This window comes from Pelobates fuscus, chromosome 2, assembly GCF_036172605.1.
Source record: "Pelobates fuscus isolate aPelFus1 chromosome 2, aPelFus1.pri, whole genome shotgun sequence".
Taxonomy (NCBI): Eukaryota; Metazoa; Chordata; class Amphibia; order Anura; family Pelobatidae; genus Pelobates; species Pelobates fuscus.
The window spans coordinates 31,987,034-32,009,661 of NC_086318.1; the positions used below are offsets into that span (position 1 = coordinate 31,987,034).

General features: G+C 44.1%; 1 protein-coding gene across 1 annotated transcript in view; it reads left to right on the forward strand.

Moving 5' to 3' along the window:
• Positions 1 to 22,628, forward strand: part of LOC134586121 (adhesion G-protein coupled receptor F3-like) — a 51,562-nt gene that overhangs the window by 5,176 nt on the left and 23,758 nt on the right. The window contains exons 4-8 of the mRNA XM_063441631.1: positions 4,373 to 4,534; positions 7,599 to 7,778; positions 10,409 to 10,512; positions 18,971 to 19,029; positions 19,126 to 19,256. Coding sequence (XP_063297701.1) covers positions 4,373 to 4,534; positions 7,599 to 7,778; positions 10,409 to 10,512; positions 18,971 to 19,029; positions 19,126 to 19,256 — 636 coding nt within the window. The remainder of the gene's footprint in view (positions 1 to 4,372; positions 4,535 to 7,598; positions 7,779 to 10,408; positions 10,513 to 18,970; positions 19,030 to 19,125; positions 19,257 to 22,628) is intronic.

The following is a 22,628-nucleotide window of genomic DNA, read 5'->3' on the forward strand; positions in this document are numbered from 1 at the left end:
CAACACCGGTCAACTGATTTGGATGTAAATACCCTCAAATTAAAGCTGAAAGTCTGCAGTTAAAGCAAATCTTGTTTGTTTCATTTCAAACCCATTGTGTTGGTGTATAGAGCCAAAAAGATTAGAATTGTGTCGATATCCCAATATTTATGGACCTGACTGTACGTCTGCATCCCTCTCTTCTCTACGGTACCTTCGCTGTGGTCTAGATCCTATAGCCCGCAATAACCCAGTGATTATTTTGGGTAACCCTAGAATTTGGCTGATTGATAGCCACCTCTAGCTATTGGGAAGCAATATACTGATCAGGGTACTTTTTAAGCTTAGTCAATTGGCATTATACTTTATCATCACTAACTTTTGATCTTTTGGCTCTGTAAAGTCTTGTTCTTTCATAACTTATTACTTTACTGTTAAAGGTGTCCATGAAGGCACTGTTCCTTTCTATCTTATCTCTTTATATCCATCAGGTACTCTCTACTTAGTTATTTAGTCACTCTACAGGTTCACTATTTAGTAGATCCTGCCATATATTCAGTGACTGCACGGATCGAGTTGTATTTTGGTTGTGAGTGCTGCATGCTCTACCTAATTGCATCACTCTTAACATTATTTAGTCAGCTCAGCACTGTAGTATCTATCTGATGAATAAGTAATTTATCTTGTTGACTAGTTCTTACATTTCGAGCCAATATGTCTGTGCAGAACTAGACGTTATTCATATTGAGTCATACTAATTACGGCACCCCTTATTTAATTAAGCAGCCACCAAAGATTATATTAGGATATTTCAAGTCTCCAATTCTTAGTCTACACTGGCTTTATATTGCTCCGTGCTAGGCTCCTGACTATGAACCAACATGTTACTAAGTATCATATTACACATTGGACTCGTTTAGCGATACATTCTTGCAATATATCTAGCAAGCAGACTCTTACTTATCTGCAGCCAATTTGAGCATCCTGTAAACGAAAGTTAGTTTACACTATAACTATTGGGACGTTTTTGTGACCTTCAGTGTATAGGCTTCCGATGATGTTATATTTTTGACATTGTTTAGCTTTATATATTTTAGATGACATTGAGCCAGCCGTCTACACCTCTAATAGATCCTCTGTCAGGCAGCAGTACTTGATTCTATCATATAGTTTCAACGCCGATTGTGGCTCCCGACTTTTGCGCATGTCTTTTTCCAATTAGCTTTGTTTGTTGTTTTGTTTTATTACATCATGATTTTGGAGATCGCTACTATCAGCTTTGCTCCAGATCATTTGTTTCGACTTATGTGACCCACTTATGTGACCCTCTTTTTCTTGTGTCTTTCCTTACTCCCCTTATCCCCTATTTGTACGCCCCTTGCATCAAATACCGTTATTTTTTCTGTCTTAGTCAGACAGTTACTTAGAGGGGCAGTGTATCTATAGTAACCTTTTTTTGGTATCAATAAAGTATCTTCGAGATTTTTAGTAACTTTCTATTATAGAGACAGATTCCTCTTTTATTTTTTGTTCCATTACCCTAGGGTTACCCCCTTGTCTGTTCCCTTTATTTTTGGATAACCCTTCTGGCCAACTTTTCTTTGTGAAGTTATACAAAAGAGAGAAAAAAATCTATCTAATTATTTTGTCCAAAAGCTATTAAATGCGGTGTAACGGATCGACGGGCACCCCAAATGGGTACCTCCGTTAAAGGATGCTCCTAGCGTTTCCTGAGGACTCCAAGCACTGCAGCAGACACCACAACCACCGAATCGGAGAAGCATATGAATGCTCTCAAGGATATGAATGCTCTCAAGCATATGAATACTGTAAACAGCCGAATAGGAAAAACCCTGCGAATAGGTTTACACTCCTAGCAGTCAAACTGGAACAGCATACAATAAATCCTCCCCCAATAATGAGATGACACTTCACTTTGAGGGTTAAGCAGGAACTCAACTGTGCTGGCACACCCAGCCTGGTTTTTATTATAGTCTTGCACATACAGGACCGCCCACACGGAGGTATAAAATAACCAATAAAATAACAGTTACAACCCACAGTAAAGTCCTTCCCTCTGAGGCTGAGAAATACAGTTTTATAAAACATATCACAGCGACCCCAAAACATGCAATAACCCCATAAAACGTATAACCGGGGGATCTGGGTGAACCACATATCCAAAATTCACCCAGATCCGTTCAGTAGTTTGGAAGATACAGTTTAATGCAGATTCCGCAGAACATATACAGGCTATATGAAAAATAATTACTGTATAATATGTCCCCTGTTGTAAGCCCCTCACCCATCTGCGCTGGTGAGGGGCTTAGTGTCTCCCCTTGGTGGGCTATGTTTCCGCTGGGGAGAGGGAGTAACTAGCTCCTCTCCCTGAACCGTAGACTGCTGCTGGGAAGAGGGGGTAACAAGCTCCTCTCCCTGAACTGCAGACTGCCGCTGGGGAGAGGGGGTAACAAGCTCCTCTCACTGAACCGTAGACTGCCGCTGGGGAGAGGGGGTCAAGAGCTCCTCTCCCTGACACTCTCTCTGCTGGTGGAGAGGGGGACCAACTGTCTCCCCCTTTCAATATATTGTCATTGAAAGGGGAGACAGTTGGTCCCCCTCTCCACCAGCAGAGAGAGTGTCAGGGAGAGGAGCTGGTGACCCCCTCTCCCCAGCGGCAGTCTACGGTTCAGGGAGAGAAGCTTGTTACCCCCTCTCCCCAGCGGCAGTCTGCGGTTCAGGGAGAGGAGCTTGTTACGCCCTCTTCCCAGCAGCAGTCTATGGTTCAGGGAGAGGAGCTAGTTACTCCCTCTCCCCAGCGGAAACATAGCCCACCAAGGGGAGACACTATGCCCCTCACCAGCGCAGATGGGACCGTGGTCTCTGCGCCCAAGCTACAGGTAGTACGGACAGTCGGTCCTGCTCCCCTGCGGCAGAGTATTCTACCGGGAGGGGAGAGTCTTGTTTCCCCTCCCCAGCGGCAGCCTAGCCCACCAAAGGGAGACAGTAAGCCCCACAACAGCGCAGATGGGACCGTAGTCTCTGCACCTGCACCACTGGGGATATGGACAGTCTGTCCGGGTCCCCAACAACAGGACAATGTATTGGAAGGGGACCCAGTCTGTTTCCCCCTACAACCAGAGAGGGCGTCGCAGGGAGAGGAGTGTGTTACCCCTTCTCTCCAGCAACAGCTTTGTCCAACCAGGAGAGAGAGCACCCTGGTTACTTTTCCACCAGACTATGGATTTACAACTGGGCACATGTGACAGGAGAACACCGGGACAGCTACACCGGGTGAGAAAGGCCGACCGACTATCAGAGCCCCAGACCGATTGGAGGTCTGGAGTCTGGATAGTCTCTTTGGTAAAAGGGGAGAAATGTAGCAGACTGGGCCCTGTACCAGAGTCTGCCTCAGTTTCCTGGAGGGGACTGCTTGCTCGCCTCCTGCCCAGTGATTATGGTCCCGGGAAGATGGGACCCTTTATACCTATTGACTGGGCATAATGGATTATGTATGACCTGACTGGCCCTTTAAGAACCATCTGGGGACATACTGTGGAGTTACTGGGTGGCCACCATTTCATGTATCAGAGACACATGGTGAGAACAATGGATGAAGCACATGGTGAGAACAATGGATGGCGGCCATTTTAACTCACAGACACTGTTTGGACTTTTCTACACGATGCCATCTCGACGGTCTTTGGTGCACAAAGACATCGTGCAGTAGTTTTGGATATGTGGTTCACCCAGATCCCCCGGTTCCGAGGATATACATTTTATGGGATTATTGCATGTTTTGGGGTCCCTGTGATATGTTTTATAAAACTGTATTTCTCAGCCTGTGATAATTAGATTTCCCATTGTGTGAGATAATTGTATCACAGGCAGAGGGAAGGACTTTACTGTGGGTTGTAACAGTTATTTCATTGGTTATTTTATACCTCCCTGTGGGCGGTCCTGTATGTGCAAGACTATAATAAAAAACAGGCTGGGTGTGCCAGCACAGTTGAGTTCCTGCTCAACCCTCAAAGTGAAGTGTCGTCTCATAATTGGGGGAGGATTTATTGTTTGCTGTTCCAGTTTGACTGCTAGGAGTGTAAACCTATTCGTATAGTTTTTACTATTTGGCTGTTTACAGCATTCATATGCTTGAGAGCATTCATATGCTTCTCCGATTCGGTGGTTGTGGTGTCTGCTGCAGTGCTTGAAGTCCTCAGGAAATGCTAGGAGCATCCTTTAACGGAGGTACCCAGTCAGGGTGCCCGTCGATCCGTTACATGTGGAAAAGCCTACAAGCCTCTATCTTCTTTATTCTTATTAATGTAAGTGTTATATGCTGTAAGTAATGTATACAAAGAGCTGTGCAACATATTTCTTTGTTTTTTTCCAGCTGCATCGAACCCGTCTGAATATCTGTTATATACCGATATCCTGGTAGAAGGATACTCCGCAAATGCAGCTGAGAGCTATATCACAACACAAATAGTGCCCATAACCTTCGCCATCAATTCTACAACAAGCGTCAATATTATCCGGGTTAATATTACTACGGGTGAGTCATACAATTATGTCACATTCATACACTGACATAAGCATAAGTAATAATCCCACAACAAAAAAGGTATCCCACTTAAACAGAACACTCACAAAACAACTCCAAAAGTGATGAAAAAAATGGATACTTAACATTACAGGTTGTTTGTCTCAGAATCTCTCCTATACTAATATACCGGTAGTCAAAAAGTACAACAAACAATATATGGAGATGTAGCAAAACGACAAGAACAGCAAAGTGACGTAGTGTACTACTGCTATAGTAAATTAAATGTGAACACTTATTAATTCGCACTCGCAACAAGCCAAAAATAAATAGAACAGTGAATGTAAGTTCTGTAGAAATCACACAGGAGACAATAACAGTGCAGAGGAACGTTTCTCCACCAGTGTACGTATTGCACTATTCTTGTCTCCTGCTTGATTTATGGAAAATCAAGGCTGCTAATGGTTTGTTCCTGTTTGAGGATTTGTCCTGTCATGACTATAGAAAGCTTTCATTCGGTTTTGGCTTGTGAGTGCAACTAATAAGCATTCACGCTCAATTTACTATAGGAATACTACACTATGTCACATTGTTCCTTGTAGGTTTGTTGTACCTCCGTTTACCTTTCGTTGTATCAGTAATTATTTTTGAATGGTCTATGGTGTGCAGGACAGATACGTAAAAGAGATATCCCCAGATACTGTAGAAATACAGCTTATTAGCCAACCTTTAGCACAGAAAAGCATCATGGAAGTTTTAGTTCCAAAGTAGCTGGGTATCTACCTTGTGGGCACCCCTCCTGTGCTATATATGACTTAAAAAGGTCTTCTTATCTGAAAATATCAGAAGAAGTGATTTAAATATTTCTACACAAGTCAGCCGCAACATTAAAACCACCTTCCTAATATCATGTAGGCCCCCTCGTGCTACCAAAACAGCTATGATGCAGCAAAGCACAAGACCTCTGAATGTGTCCTGTGGTATCTGGCACCAAGACATAAGTGGCAGATGTGTTAAGTTCTACAAGTTGTTAGGTGGGGAATTTGGAGGCCAAGGCTCTTTGTCATGGACTCTTTGTCATGGTTCTTAAACCATTACTGAGCAATGATTGCAGTGAGGCAGGGTGCGTTATCCTACTGAAAGAGGCCACTGCCATCAGGGAACACCATTGCCATGAAGGGTGTATGTGGTCTGTAACACTCTCTATGTAGGTGGTACATGTCAAATTAACATCCACATGAATATCATGACCCAAGGATCCCCAGCAGAACATTGCCCAGAGCATAACACTTCCCATGGTGCATCCTGTTCCCATCACTTCCCCAGATAAACAACGGACACCTAGCCATTCACCTGATCTAAAATAAAATGTAAGTCATCATACCAGACTACCTGCTTCCATTGCTCTGTTGTCCAGTTCTGATGCTCACGTCCCCATTGGAGGCAGTTTCGGCAATTGACAGAAGTCATCATGGGCCCTCTGACTGGTCTGCGGCTACACAGCCCCATCCGCAGCAAATTGCAATGCACTGTGTGTTCTGACACCTTTCTTTCATAGCCAGCATTACATTTTTCAGCAATTTGAGCCACAGTTGTTATTCTGTGTAATCAGACCAGATGGGCTAGATTTGGTCCCCACATGCATCAAGAAACCTTGGGCGCCCATGACCCTGATGCTGGTTCACCCATGACACTGATGCCGGTTGTCCTTCTTAGCACCACTTGTTGTGGCTACTATCCACTGCATACTGGGAATACCATTTTTGAGATGTTCTGACCTATCATTATTTGGCCCTTGTCAAAGTCACACAGATCTTTTCACTTGCCCATTTTTCCTGCGTCCAACACACGAAATTTAAAGGGTCACTATAGTGTCAGGAAAACAAAGCGGTTTTCCTGACACTATAGTGTCCTGAGGGTGCCCCCACCCTCAGAGTCCCCCTCCTGTGGTGCTGAAGGGGTTAAAACCCCTTCAGCAGCTTACCTTTATCCAGTGCCGGGCTCCCTCGGCACTGGTGACCTCTCCTCCCCCACCGACATCAGCTCCCTCTGCCGACGCCAGCGGAGCCGAATGCGCATGTGCGGCAAGTGCTTTCCTATGTACGCTCTGCGCGATGGAGGCATAATATGCCTCCAGCATTGCAGATGCGCCTCTAGTGGCTGTCCGGAAAACAGCCACCAGAGGCTAGCTTAACCCCAAATGTGAACATAGCAGTTTCTCTGAAACTGCTATGTTTGCATATGAAGGGTTAAAACCTGAGGGACATTGCACCCAGACCACTTCATTGAGCTGAAGTGGTCTGGGTGACTATAGTGTCCCTTTAAGAATTGTTCACTTGCTGCCTAATGTATCCCACCCCTTGACAAGTGCCATTGTAACAATATAATCAATGTTATTTACTTCAGCTGTCAGTGGTTTTAATATTGTGATTGATGTTGTATATGTAAGTATATACAATGATACTGTACATATAATCAGACTCCTGTATTATGCTCAGGACAGCCCCAAGACTAATGGGTGCTGGGTGCAGAATCCTGCCTATAATCCTGTCATTTGTTCTGATTCTAACTTTGACTGCTAAAAAATCTTGCACCCGAAAATGTGTGGGATGGATATTCTCACCATACTGACACTTTTCAATTTTCTCAGTGCTAAAATATATTTACATATTCTCACCCTACGAGTCGTATATCTGTGTATTCATCATTCTCGAGTCCTCTACAAGAAGCCTGAGTTTCCTAGAACTGCACTCTTCTGGACAGAGATCAAATGTCCCACTTGAAATTTGCTGAAGCCACTCTCCCAACTAGGGACTGCTACTACTTTCACTTTCCACATCCTTTCTATCTCTTCTCGAGTCCTTGGTATTTGTCCATCTTCTCAAATTCCTTCTTCCTGATGTTATAGTCACTGGATAATGCTGCATCCACCACCGCTGCAGTCTTCTATTCCTTTACCACCATGATGTCTGGTCGGTTGGCCAATATTTGCCTGTCGATCTGGATCTATATATAATTAAATAAGTAAAAATTCATGTTAATCACCTTAGTTCTTGTTATTTCCATGTATTTTCAGAGTGCAATGTCACAGATACGGTTAAGTCTTGTGCTTGCAAACCAGGCTACAAATGGAATATTACAGTGTGCTATACATACCAAGCCTGTAACAACTCCAACTCCTTCTGCTCGTGTCTCATTGTTCTGGATGATAATATTCCCTTTTGTGAGCAGCAGATAATTGTAACTGCAAAGAATGGTAAGTCTTGATGATTGGAGTGATAATGTTTGGAAATCAGTGCTGCGGACCTAGCTGTGAAGTTCATATATTTTACCTTTAGGAGGGTAACTAACTTTCATCTTTATAATTTAGATTCTCTGTGTAACTTTGTGAATATTGAGAGTTCTCGTTACTGATACATTCATGTCTCTGTGATACACTAGTGCAAACTAGGCATGTGCATGGGGAAAATTTTTGGTTCGGCATTCCCGAAATTCGGGACTTTCGCAATTCGGGACTTCGGCAATTCGGCACGTCAACACTCGGAACTTCGGCAACTTCAGCACTTCAGCCCTTCGGAACTTCGGCACTTCGACACTTTGGAATTTCGGAACTTCGGCCTTTCGGAATTTCGGGACTTCGGGACTTCTCTTGCACCCGCTTAGTAGATAACTCCCTAATTCCCACGGTATTAGGGAGTTATCTACCAAAAGGCTGAAAGACCTAAATTGGTCTTTCAGCCAAATTAACTAATACTAAGTAAAAATTACTTAGTATTAGTAAATTTTGCTGAGCGGCGGGTGGGGGCCATAAAGTAAAATGATGGGGGGACCTATTGTCCTTCCCCCCGTCCCCCACCCCTGAGCGGTGGGTGGGGGCCCTAAATACTAATAAGGGGGGACCTAATGTCCTCCCCCCTGGCCCCCACCCCTGAGCGGCGGGTGGGGGCCCTACAGTAAAATAAGGGGCGGGACCTAATGTGCTCCCCCTGGCCCCCACCCCTGAGCAGTGGGTGGGGGCCCTAAATACTAATAAGGGGGGGACCTAATGTCCTTCCCCCTGGCCCTGGCCCCGACCCCTGAGCGGCGGGTGGGGGCCCTAAATTGGAATCAGGGGGGGAGCTAATTTCCTCCCCCCTGGCCCCCACCCCTGAGCGGTGGGCGGGGGCCCTAAATACTAATAAGGGGGGGGACCTAATGTCCTACAACTATGGCCCCACCCCTGAGCGGTGGGTGGGGGTCCTAAATACTAATAAGGGGGGGACCTAGTGTCCTCCCCCCTGGCCCCTGAGCAGTGGGTGGGGGCCCTAAATACTAATAAGGGGGACCTAATGTCCTCCCCCTGGCCCCCTCCCCTGAGCGCCGGGTGGGGGCCCTAAATACTAATAAGGGGGGACCTAATGTCCTCCCCCCTGAACCCCACCCGTGACCGGCGGGTTGGGGGCCCTAAATTGGAATAGGGGGGGCACCTAATGTCCTTCCCCCTGACCCCCACCCCTGAGCGGTGGGTGGGGGCCCTAAATACTAATAAGGGGGGACCTAATGTCCTCCCCCCTTATTCAAATTTAGGGCCCCCACCTGCTGCTCAGGGGTGTGGGCAAAGGGGGAGGACATTAGGTCCCCCCTTATTTTACTGTAGGGCCTCCACCCACAGCTCAGGGGTGGGGGCCAGGGGGAGGACATTAGGTCCCCCCTTATTAGTATTTAGGACCCCCACCCACAGCTCAGGGGTGGGGGCCAGGGGGGGAGAACATTAGGTCCCCCCCTTATTTTGATTCAGGGCCCCCATCTGCCACTCAGGGGTGGGGGCACGGAGGGAGGGCAATAGGTCCCCCCTTTAGTTTAAAAGCCCCCACTCGCGCGGCGTGGGTGGGGGCTCGGGAGAGGGGACCTTTTTTTTTTTACAGTGAGCAGCTACAGGGCATAATTTACTAATACTAAGTAATCTTTACTTAGTATTAGTAAATTTGGCTGAAATACCAGCCTTTTAGTAGATAACTCCCTAATACCCTGGGAATTAGGGAATTATCTACTTATTCATTCCTGTAATTACATGACTGGCCAAGTAACTTACATTTTATATGAATATGTGTTACTTGATTGTTGTAAGTGTTGCAAATGCTTACAGCTGAATCCTGGCTATGTTTGTATACTTTTTTATTTAAAATTGTATACAATGTAACATTCTTCTTCTTAAACTGGGTAAGTATATTAGTACTTAGGCAATACTGTGCTTCGGAACTTCAGCACTTCTGCACTTTGACACTTCGGAACTTCGGCAACTTCGGCATTTCAGCACTTCGGAACTTCGGCACTTCGACACTTCGGATATTCAGTAATTTTGGAACTTCGGGACCTCGGCAATTAGCCAGTTCGGAAATTTGGACATTCGGAAGTACCCGAATGTCCGAATTGCCCGAAATGCATCCGAATTCATATTCGGACCGAAAGGAATTGCACATGTCTAGTGCAAACACATTTAAAATGAAGTTTCTCTTTTAGCTAACAGGTCCATCACACTACCATAATTACGTAGAACTCTATGCATCTATTGATTTTGCATTATTATGGTATTTTGCTTATTTCATTAGTCATGCGAGTAAGTAATTGCAAAAGTTGGGGTTGTAAGGTCTAGCAAATAATGAAGACCCACAGAAACTAATAAATTCAGTTATTGCTACAGAAATATGAAATAATTATGGATCATATTAGCGAATTATTCTGTTGAAAAGTGAATTTGAATGTAAATCTAGCCCTTAGTCAGCAAGTAATACATTTTTTATGTGAAATGCATAGGGTAATCTTTGACCAGTGAATTGCTATATAGGAAAAATAATGTAATTTAAATAAAAACAATGTTGATCAGTGTAATTTCTTTTACATTTTCAGTTACCCTAAAAGGAGCATTTACTTTTAATAAAACATTTACAACAGATCTCCAAGACCCAACCAGCCAACTCTACAAAGCAATGGAATATAATATTACACTGGCCGTGAGTATGTAGCAGATATAATATATTCTGTAACATTGGAATATTAGGGAATAGTTATATATTAGTGACATGAAGTTCAAGATTCTTCCCATTGCAGTTAGCTGGGGATGGATATGTAGTTACACTTAAAGGGAAACTATAGTCACCAGAACAACTACAGCTTATTGAATTTGTTCTGGTGTGTAGAATCATTACCTTCAGGCTTTCTGCTGTAAACACTGTATTTTCAGAGAAAATGCAGTGTTTACATTACAGCCTAGTGATAACTTTACTGGCCACTCCTCAGATGGCTGTTAGAGATCCTTCCTGGGTCATGGCTGCCTAAAATGTATCCAAACATTCAGTATCTCCTCCCTCTGCATGCAGACACTGAACTTTAATCATAGAGATTCATTGATTCAATTCATCTCTATGAGGAGATGCTGATTGGCCAGGGCTGAGTTTGAATTGTGCTGGCTCTGCCCCTAATCTGCCTCCTTGTCAGTCTCAGTCAATCCTATGGGGAAGCATTGTGATTGGATCAGGCCACCACTGTCAGCAGACTGCTTGTTTTTCTGAGTCTAACAGCATGCAGAGTTACAGCTTCATGCTTGAATAGAGTAAGATTTTGCTATATTTATGGAGGCATGAGGGACCCAGGGGAGCTATATGGTGGTGTTAACACTATAGGGTCAGGGATACATGTTTTGTTTTCCTGACCCTATAGTGATCCTTTAATTTTCTGTCAAAGAGAAAAAGTAATCAGGTGGAGAATCCAGTAATAGACGTCATATTATATCATGTAGTGTTCTAACTCAATGTGTGATAAACTATCTGCAAAACGAGAACACGATAATATTTATTTGTACCCTCCTTTTATTCAGAGACCAGAGCACCCTACATTGCTATCAGATTGAACCCCCATATTAGTGGAGCTTGAGGGTTCACCCTCGTCTTCAATTCCATCTGACTGAAGCAAACATGTATAACTACTACAATAGATAGAAACAAAATATATAATGTTCTTGTCCAAATCAGCAAAGCCGATAATTTAGTGGTGCTTGATCCATCATTCTGTAATTTCCAGACGATATTCATAAGCCTTTATAGACCGCACTCAATGAGTGCTGTCAAATTCTTGCAGAACCTCAACCGAAGAAGGGAGAAATGCCCGCTAATGTGTGGATTAAAATAGCACAAAATAAGTTCACAAATTACATGGGGTTAGAGTGGGGAGAAAAGAAAAGACATTTGGATGTGTTTCAGATATACATTGAGCTTCCACAACAATCCAAAACTAAGACACTATATACCATGTAGTAAAGAAAAGAATAGAGAAACACCAATCTAAATTAGTAATAATGAACTCCCACAACCATAATATATAAAGTTCACATGTGTTTAAAACCATGGAAATACGGGATAATTGCATTAACTCTAACAACTTGTATGTAAAAATATGTATAACTGGAGGTGGCGGGGCCTGACTTGCAAGCTAGCCAGACGTGTTTTCTTGGAGCTCCTACCAGGGCACACTTTACCCCGACAAAATCTGCACAAAAACAGTGGCACACAGCTCAGAATCAAGAACAGAAGGCATCTCTGTCAAGGGGGACACGAGAACAGAGATAACACAGCTTTCCAGTGTGTTTTACTGTCTGGCCCTGCAGGCCTACAAGGGTTGCTGGCCCGTTGGTTGGGAGAGACAGCCGATCTCGCACTCGGGACCACAAGCCCTGAGCAGCATCTAATACTGCTCCGTTACCCCTATCCCCCTCCGCCCCCCGTCTGGACCGGTGGGAAATATCCTGATCCCCACTGGGATTTCTACCCACTCTGCAGTGGCTCACTTGCTCTCTATCACCCTAAAACCACATGGTACATCAAAATGGCAACCGAGTTGAGGCCTCCTCCACACTAAGCAAGTCAAAGAATGCATGGACTGAATGCAACGCTTTGAGGCCAGATTCAACAGGCTGTGTAGGGATTTCTAGGCTTGTCTGACAGGTCCTCCCTGCACCCTCACCCTACCAGCCTGAATCCACAGAAGATCGAAGTCTCGGGCTATGGCTGTGCTTAACCCACCACAAAGCAACACCAAGCTGAGACCAGTGGGGCAAAACCCTGACGCAATGCCGAGAAAGGTGAACCAGAGTAAGAAGCATCGAGCACTTCTTGGAAAACAACAGCCCGGTCCCACTGAAAGTCAATGCCCTCCTGGGCCACAGTTCCGCAGGGGACAACTCCACGCACACTGCTCACAATGTCAGAGAGGCCTTGCTCGATGCACTAAGCAGAAATCTGACCATGAGCTATGAGACCAAGCCCGGTTCACGGTACGGCAAGAGCCCGCCGAGATTGGCACACTGGACTGTGTTTCAATATGGGGTTGGTGGGCTACTGATAAGTGGAACTCCCATTCCTACTCTTATCAGGTCACTGTACATATCATAAGGGGCATAGGTTGAGCCTGGAGATGACGCTACGCAGCTTAATATAGGCAGAGATGCGGGTTATTGTCAGGATTACTGTTGATCCAGCACGCAGAATAGTATCACACCTAGGACTAAGGATAAAGTTTAACCGGACTTTAGAATGGCCGGATTTAATGTACCTGAGAATCATTTGTTCAGCATATTTAATTTTCTTTATCTTTAGTTCATACCACATGTCTCAGGAGAGGTTTACTTGCATACTAAATTAATTCTTGTTTTGTGTTTCATAATGTATGTCTTGCCTGATCTTATAGGATTCTATTGATTACTATGCATGCCTAGACAGTGTTTTAAATGTCCTGAAACCAGTGAGAAACAACCTCCTAGATATGTTAGTTTAGCATGATGTCAGTATTGTTATTCCTATTATTATTATATCATAAAATGTGCAAATTTTCTGCCTGCAACGACAAAGCTTTGTGAATTGAAATTTCTGGCATTTGCTTTTGGGGCATGCAAACTATCTGTATTTTCTTGCATTTTAAAAATAAAGAATATTAAACCAAAAAAAATATATATATATATATAAATGTATATATATATATATATTTGTGTACGGCACATTACGAGGACGTTAGGCTATGATAATAAAAGAAGCAGTATTAGTAATGGCAAGTCAGTTGAGGTGTGCCGAAACTGACGTGAGGTTAGGCCTGTAAAAGAGGGCCCACCTAGGAGAAATGATAAATTGAGGGTGCGGTGGGTGGGGCACTTCCGGGTTCGTCGCTGAGAGGTAGCTGGATTGTAGTACGTTATATAGGGCAAGTTGTGCCTCCCACAATTACAGGCCAAGCCTTCTATTTGTGTACGGCACATTACGAGGACGTTAGGCTATGATAATAAAAGAAGCAGTATTAGTAATGGCAAGTCAGTTGAGGTGTGCCGAAACTGACGTGAGGTTAGGCCTGTAAAAGAGGGCAAAAATGATTAGAAGCGATTTCTGATAGTACAAATACGCCTATTTATATACAAACATTATTTAGACATATATGGAAAGTCATTCTTATATCATTTCCAGGTTTAGGAATGTACCTATTGTATGCAGGTGACTTCCAACTTCCCGTGTTCTAATGATGTGTGTCGGTATGTGGGTACCTGAGGCAGCTGAAGCTGCACCAACGTGAAAGGAGTGACCAGTGAATGCGTGTGGGCTATGTCTGAACCTGAGAAAATAGAATACGAATGAAATGCGTAAATTGTTTGGTTGTTAGGGCTTCCCTTGAAAGGCCAACAGTGAACTGGCAGGTTGGAAGTGAATTTGGACATCATCAGACTATCTAAAAGTGGTACGGGACACTATTTGGTAAAGGTAGGATATTATTATAATTCCTACCGGAGGACCTGTTAGGCTTGTTTTGGTATAGGAAAATGGATAAGACACAGTGGTGTTTACTATTGGAGGCAAAGCTTAGAATGGTTGCTATTCCAGAAAACTTTAGGTCTCAAAACGCGTAGAAAGCCAAGTAAGCTGCTGATTTTATAACAAGGTTGTGGTGTATTCAAAAGGGGTTGTGTCGAGAATATGGTAGAAACTTTAAACAGTTACTGTCTCTTGGAAGTCTTTTAATGGGATTGTGTGCTGATAACCTGTGAACCCTCTTAATATGCTTTTAACTTTGTAAGACGTTGAAAATGGAATTTAGTTGGGATGTTGGTTAACATGTAGTGTTGTATGCCTGTTGAGTAGAGTTTGATAGTGTTGTATGCTAATTTAAGGTAAATATGGCCAAAGAAGTGAATGCAACAACAGTTCCAACAGAAAACATTTATTATGTGCTAATCACGAACAACAACTTTAAACCATTTGTAAGTTTTAGAGTAGCCTTACCTCGTAATAGTCGTCAGGCCTGCCTGAGCAAGAAATCTACTATGCTGTAAGAGAGAACTTATAACATAATTAGTACTGGGACGCTGGGAGACGCCCTGGGTTGCGGGCTTGCTGTTGGGTGATACTTGAAAAATTCCCTAAACGGTGTTCGTATTGTATTCTCTCCGAGCCTGTCCTGAGAGGGGTGCTGGTAACTGACAGAAGATCTCCTAGTATAGAAGCATTAGAGATGCTAAGGAAGAGAAGCAGATGCTTGGTCAGTATAGTACCATATAGACCTGCAGTGACCCAGCTTACTAACGTAGTGCCTACTGGCGAAATTGTATTAGCTAGCTTATGTTGGTGACAGGTGACGCCCTGACTACTTGCCAAGTGGCTTTGAGAGGCTCTACCTATGATTTGGCTCGTGGGGCCTTTGTGCCACTGAGGTGGGTGGCGGGGTGTTGGCCTCTCGGTGACCGTAAGAGAATGTAATATCGATTGGCCGTGACGGGTGAGGCCCTAACTATGACGTGATGCAAGGCTATAACTATGCGTTGGGCCGATTGGGCACGAACCTCCGAACGGAAGGGCTGACTGTATGCCTTGCGGGACCACTTTGACTAATAGGCGGAGAGGCCTACCGGACCATACCTAATTTGGCGAGAGTTTAACTTACTTCTGATCCCACCCGGATTTTTTAGTTCCCGCACCTGCTGATTGTCCTGAGCAACGTATACTGTAGTTGAAAACGAACCTACATGACCCGTATATGTGGCCTAATGTTACGAAGAATTGACTTGTCCTGATCACTAGAACTCTTACCTGCTGCATTTGTATTTAACCTAGAAGGAAGGAATATCTTATAACAGGAGAAAATAAACATAATTAATTGTCATCTTAAATATAAATGGCGTAGCTTAGTTAGCAATAATTAAAGCCCCAGACAGAAGCTGAGCATGGCATAACCACAGTTTATCATGTTTATATACACAAAACACACAATTGCTTTAAAGAAAAATACTTTAGTAAATAAAATTACCCTGTCCCAGTACAGGTTAAATATGTGTATGTCCAAGGACAAAAAGACCAGGAAAAGAACACGATGAAGGAATATATCAGCGCTGTTTAGGCGGAATAAACTACTACTGCTATGACAGAGCGTAAACCAGCGTGGTACTACCTGATATGATACCACAAGAACCTAACGATGAATGTTCACTTTAAAACAAACGACAGTTTGTATAAAATAACCGAGAAAACTGTATGAGAGTGTCTCCATTACCGGCTGCTGTAAGCATACAAATGGTTAACTATATGACTTTAAGTGGACGGACACTAGACGTTGAAAGAATGTAACTGCCGGTACTTCCTGTAACTAGTAACGTGCGCTGGGGTAACCCTATTAGGGCTTAGTCAGAAATGTTCATGAAAACGTAATAACACGCTATAAAGGCCAACGATAGACTGGCTGCCCGGCAAATGCTAAAATGGGAATACGGCAAGCTTCATTGGCACCCTAATCATTATGGCGTTAAGAAGAAGCGGGCTATAACTGAGCGCTTAATGTAGTACGATAAATAAACTGAAACCTCTAATAAAGTTTAACCAGAGGGAAGAAAAATCAACTTAAATTGACATCTAATATGAATACAGCCTAGTGTAATCAGGAACATGAGATGCAGGAGACAGAAGTGGGCGTAAAATAAACTTATTTAACAACCTTACATAAACCAAAACACCTAAGCAACGATTTAAGAAAAAAAACACCGTGAAAGTATGACCCCAATCGCTCTAAAACACCCTGATTAGGATTTTGCTGTTCGTATTAATTTAGACATAAATACAATGGAAGGCTGATTTTAAAGAAAGACACATAAGTATCGGAATAGAAAGCATAGAAATTAAGGCAAACTGACAACTAAACAGTCACAGATGGTACAGTTGCTGACGTCAGTTAACCGAAAGCCAGACCACATGAATCTGCAGTGGTACTTGACGACCGATTAACGTGAGTGTGATAGCATTAAATGAAAGTTTTAGACGAAGATGTGAATGACGATAAGTACAGGGAAACGTGCGAAAAGACAGAGTATAACTAATGGTGTAGCCGTACGATTGCTGGCTGTTTAGACATACTCCCCAGGCAGATTAGTATATTTTAAACGGCGTATACAAATAACTGTACTAAGAAAAACACAGTAGATGACAATAGTACAAACCTTCTAGACGGCTAAATGAAGAATCTTTGACAATTATAAACTATAAGATAATATCAAAAGCATACAGCTGCTGTTGTATGAAAGTACATAAGCGTATGGAGAGCGTGTGTGCATGCTTTTATTACCATAACTAAAAAAAAAAAAAAAACAAAAAAAAAAAAAAAAAAACCAGGGGTATACATTTGCAAATAATTGCCATACCATAAAAGACTAAATATACCCAGAACCATAAGAATAGCATGAAACGTAACTTTTAATGTATACTGAGCGTGAATGGCCACGGAATGGCCCGTACGTAAGTAGAGGGGTTAAATTAACGAAACGTATGATCGGCTGAACGAGGCCGGTAGGTGGCAATAATGAAAGAGGACCTTTACCGCCGCGTACCCTGTGAGTACGTAGGGGGCTAATATGCTTGTAACACGTTGCCGGGGACCCCGGAGAGTCATAAGGTTCCCCAGTTAATGGAACCCATGGCGTGTTTGCCGCCCCGACTGACAACTCACGGTTAACTCGGGGAGATAGCCTTGTGGAGCCGCCGCCAACCACCCGGTGGTGATAAAGCCGAAGCAACCCGGCTATGCCTGAAATACAGGAGTTTATACTAATTGACCTGTGAGAGAAAAGACAACATAGAACCAACAAGCGTTTAAAATTCATAAATTGCTAGGTATAAAATGTTAGACATGAAAAGGATAACAGAATTTAATATTACTAATGTTACTACTATTATTATAATTATTATCATCCTCATCATCAACATCATCATGATTATCGTGCTAAAGGAGTCTAATTTAACAGAGTATAACGTAGGAGAGGTTTAATTAACTGCCGGCAGGCGGGAAACAAAGTCAGGATAATACCGAGTTTGACCATAAAATAACCGACCATAATTAACCCCTTAAGGACCAAACTTCTGGAATAAAAGGGAAACATGACATGACACACATGTCATGTGTCCCCAAGGGGTTAAAGAATTAAAGTACAGAATTTAACAATGACTTATCTATAACTGGCGTGCGAGTGGAACAAGTAGCAGGATGAAAAGATATGCTGTTTTTTAAGTCATCTACAAATTAAAAACAGTTTTGCTGAAGTGTACCATCAGAAAAATTCATTGAGTGATATACTGACATTTAAAATGAATTAAATTTAACACATTTGAACACAGCCACAAGGTGGCGATATTCCGCCATACACACTGCCTGAATTACGGACGGACAGTAACACCAGCCTGCTTGCGGGAAAAGCAGTGCTAAGAATGACACATACTAAGACAGCCTGGAACCACTATGTAGGAACGAATGTAGGTATAATGGTAATTATGATTGCAGCGTTTGGTCGGAACCGCGAAGCCGGTATGCGGCAAGAATGCCAGAGGACCTTATGCGCCGTGCCCTGTGTGATTACGTGTGGGGGGGGTCCCTCTGAGCACAGCTCGAGAGCGGAGAGCCAGAGGGACGAAGGGGTTCCCTAACTGATTTACCACGTGGCGGTGGACGCGCCCGTGGGGTAGCTCACGGTTTTGCCAGCCTCGTGGAGAGGACAGGCTTCTGGTACCGGCCTGAGACTCGCAAGGAGAAGGAAACTCGCCCGTTGCCGCGTCTGGACCACGTGAACCGGAAGTAGACCGAGGCACTTCCGGGTTCGTCGCTGAGAGGTAGCTGGATTGTAGTACGTTATATAGGGCAAGTTGTGCCTCCCACAATTACAGGCCAAGCCTTCTATATATGTGTGTGTGAATAACTGGTAGACCAATGGTACCTTGGACATAACGTAAAAATATTTTTCAATATTTGAATGTTGTCGCTGATTAGTGTATACCCCCAATGAAAAATATATAATTAAATGCATCCATACTTGCATTGTGTTATATCTACTATATATTATTTGGTATTTTATGGTGGTGGATTGTCCCTTGAAATAATCTATTCTTGCATGTTCTCCTCAAACAGCTCCTCAATGCTTATGCAGCAAACTCTAATCTCTTGGAAGTGTCAGTGGCTGGATTCAGGTAACTCAGTTTTACTGATAACTTACCAATTGAAGTTATTTACTCATATATACTGTGACTCTTTATTTTTTATGTATTCATTATCCTGATTCTAAGCCCAGGAAGCATCATTGCAAACTATAAGATGATCGTAGCAGGTTCTATATCTTCTCAGCTACTTGCAGCAAATAATCTGGCAGCCACGCAGTCCATTCCCACTGTCGTTTCATCTCAAATGTCATCATCAGGTAACCACAGCATGTTTGCTATTACAGACTCTATACAATATGGTGGGAGGTTAGTGGTATGCTTGCAATGTTGTAGTCATTGATCTCAGCTCTTGGCATTCGTAAACAAGTGTGAAAAGCATTTAGGGGACACAGAGGAACCTGCCCTTTGATTTCTCTGCAGGGCAATCCAGCGACACTAGTATTAGACTACTACGCACCACACTTAATTTGGCCTGGATCATTGTTGTTATCAAGCTTTGACTCTCTTTCCTTTTCCTTTCCATCTAGACACTTGTCTCCTTTGGTTTCCCTGTTCATCTTTATTGCTGCTATTTGTACTTTCCCCCCTCAAACCTAGATTTTATTGTCCATTCTAACCTTTACTCCGAAATCCTACAGTGTCTTTTTTTTTCTCCATTCCAAAGTATTTTTTCTTATGTTAAACTCAATGGAAATTATTTATAATGAACAATTCAGGGGCAAAACTGAATACGTAGACCAATCACAAGGAATATCTCATTCATTCCTATCGTGATTATCCCAGATTTTATTAAAGACACGGAGGCTCCTATTATGCATATCTCTTTCTTTATTACTCTCAGCAGCAAAGATAGAGAAATATAAATATATCAAAATGAAAGAAAAAACTGCATAGGCACACAGGCAACCAATCACAAAACAGAGGAAGTGACTATAAAAGGCCTGTGTCACCCACAATCCCCCTCTTTCTTTGCTGCTCTCAGACCAGATAAGTACTCTTTGTTCACTCTCTGTCTAATGTGTTATTTATTGAATTTTTTTTATTGTTTTTTTCTGTGATTTATGTTTTTTCTGGGGCTTCTGCTTACCTTTGCCCCTTCCTGTGCCTGCGTGGTGTGCCCTGCTTAGTTTTTTCTCCCCTGCCAGCCGGTCGGTTTTTCACCGCCGTCCTCACCCTCTCCTACCCTCTCCTCTTCTCGTTGGGTGGCCTCCTGGTGGGTGGCCATGGGTGCTGCGGTCGGAGAGGAGTTTGCATGCCTCCGCTCCTCGCGACGGTGGCTCCCTGGGTGCAGACGGGTCGGACCGCATGTGTACCATACACGCGTCCCTCCCCTGCACTTTCTACTTTTCCCGAGGTGCTTCTACCTCGTGCGGCGGCCATCTTGGATCGCGGTTTTACCGCGATCTTCCTGCAGGCTTCCTGGGTTCCCTCTCCTCCTGCCCGGCCGTCCTCCCCTTGCTCTGTCGGCCTCTGAGGCTTCTTCTTTTCCTGGGCGCTCCACCATTCAGGTACTCTGTTTAGTGTTATGTTTAATGTTATATATTATGCCTAATTAACCGTTTTCTTTTCTCCTATGGGTTACTCAACCCTGTCCTGCTACGTTTACGCTTTTAGTTTTTTCTTAATGTGTATTTACAGATTTTCTCATACTACCTCCCTGTTTCTGACTTTGTATTTTGCCATATTTAATGATGGGAATTGCATGAATGTGTACAGATCACATGAGCCTTTACTTTACTAATTGTTTTTCTTCCCAGAGGGACCTGATCTTTCTGAATATTTATTTATTTAGTTTAAATGATTATGTATTCCCTTTATATATTATTTCAGTTTCTCAAGTCTGTTTTTATCTAATGGACAATACATTTTTCGTTTTACATAACAACCCTCTCCCTATGACGGCTGAGGGTGATTGGCCTGGGTGCCGTTTTAATGATTTTCCTCAGGGGCAGCAGAGCTGACTGTCAGACATTAATAGTCTCCTATATGGCGTATCCCATGCCTTGAATGTTATCTCTATCCTGGGTGCGGAGTCGTCTTCGCTTTCCCAGTATTTCTGACGCAACTCCCTTAATGCCCCCTGCGGCTACCTCTGCTCTACTGGGTATGGGCCCCTCCCCCCCCCCCCCACCGCCTCGCCCGGGGCCCATAAGGCTACGGCGAAGGATTTTCACCTCATAACTCCCACTCATTGACGCAGGTCCTGCCTGCTATGACGGACTCGCTGAGGCGGTCAAAGATGGCGCGCTCCCACTGCGCATAAGAGCCCCTGGTCGGGCTAAAAAGACCAATGTGGATACGGGCTAGACACCGTACTGAGAGGTCGGTTACCGACCGGAGTGAGGAGAAGGGTGATGTGGTTATGGTAGGTGCCTTCCCATGGCGACCCCTACTGGAGCTACTACCCTCTCAGGTGCTCCCGCTCGGGCGGGTATTAGGAGTTAGACCCCTTTTGGGCCCTCTGGGTACGCCACGTTTTCTTTAACGAATCGGGCTGATACCTTGATACCTCTGGGCTCCTCCCTGGAGAATTTCAGAATTTGCTTATGAGAGCGGTGGGGAGGCTGTTCAGGTGCAGATTTTTTGTCAAGGAACCGGGGTTTTTCTAAGTGAAGACGTTCACGGTGATTGCTAAGCCCCAAGTAAATAGAAATGGTTTTGGTGGGGCCGGGCGTGACGGGAGCCGCCCGTCTGGCCGTGATTTACGGGACTCGTTCCGAGAATGCCAAGCTCCTTACTCCCTATGCGGGATTTCCACGAACTCTGGACTCCACTCCTCCCCATCCAGGGGGAGTATATATTAAGCCCCTGCCACCCCGTGGTTACTCGTCGGGCGGACTCCCTTCTGGTGGATACCCTATGTTCCCCTCCTCCTCATGGACGGATGGTGGACAGGTTTGGCCCAGTTTCCGCTAGAGATGCTGCCCTCGTAGTTTCTCTGAGCGGTGCGGAGCTACCGTCTAGTGTTTTTTCTGTCTTGACCTGTTGGCATTTTGGCCCCATTGCACTTGCCTGTCAAGGGGACAGGTATCGTGATTCTGATCACGATCTGCTCGCATTAGGGAAGATTCGAGGGTTACCCTGTAGTTACCAAGCTTCAGACCAGTATAGTCTTGGTACCTAAATGGTGGGGAAGGGTTTCATCCCGCTCTTCTTCCCCGACCTCTCTTTGTTTTCCCTTTGGTACCACCACTTCCGCTGATGGGCATCCACTGCCTCCGTGATCATTTCTAGGAGTCGGTTTGATTGGCACATCTGGAATTGACAGAATATCTTGTTATGGTTCCTATGAACACGGAATACGGGTTTTTTTCCCAGTTTTTGCCTGGCGAAGGAAACGTTCGAGACGTTTTTGCTAGGGCTACTGTTGGGTCTCTCATCGGCTTCTGGATGCCCCACCAGGAAGTACCCGTCTGAGTGTCTACCTGGATGACATCCTGGTCATATCCCTGTCCAGGTACCAGTTACGGTTGCGTGTCAACTGTCCGATCACGATGCTTCGGAGTTTCCATTTATTAATGAGCGGTTAGGAGCCAGTTTTTCTGTAATCCACACGGTCGGTGGAGTTTTTTCTTCGGTTTCATGGTGGAACTCTATCAGACTGTTCCCGTTCCTTCCTGGCTCCGAGA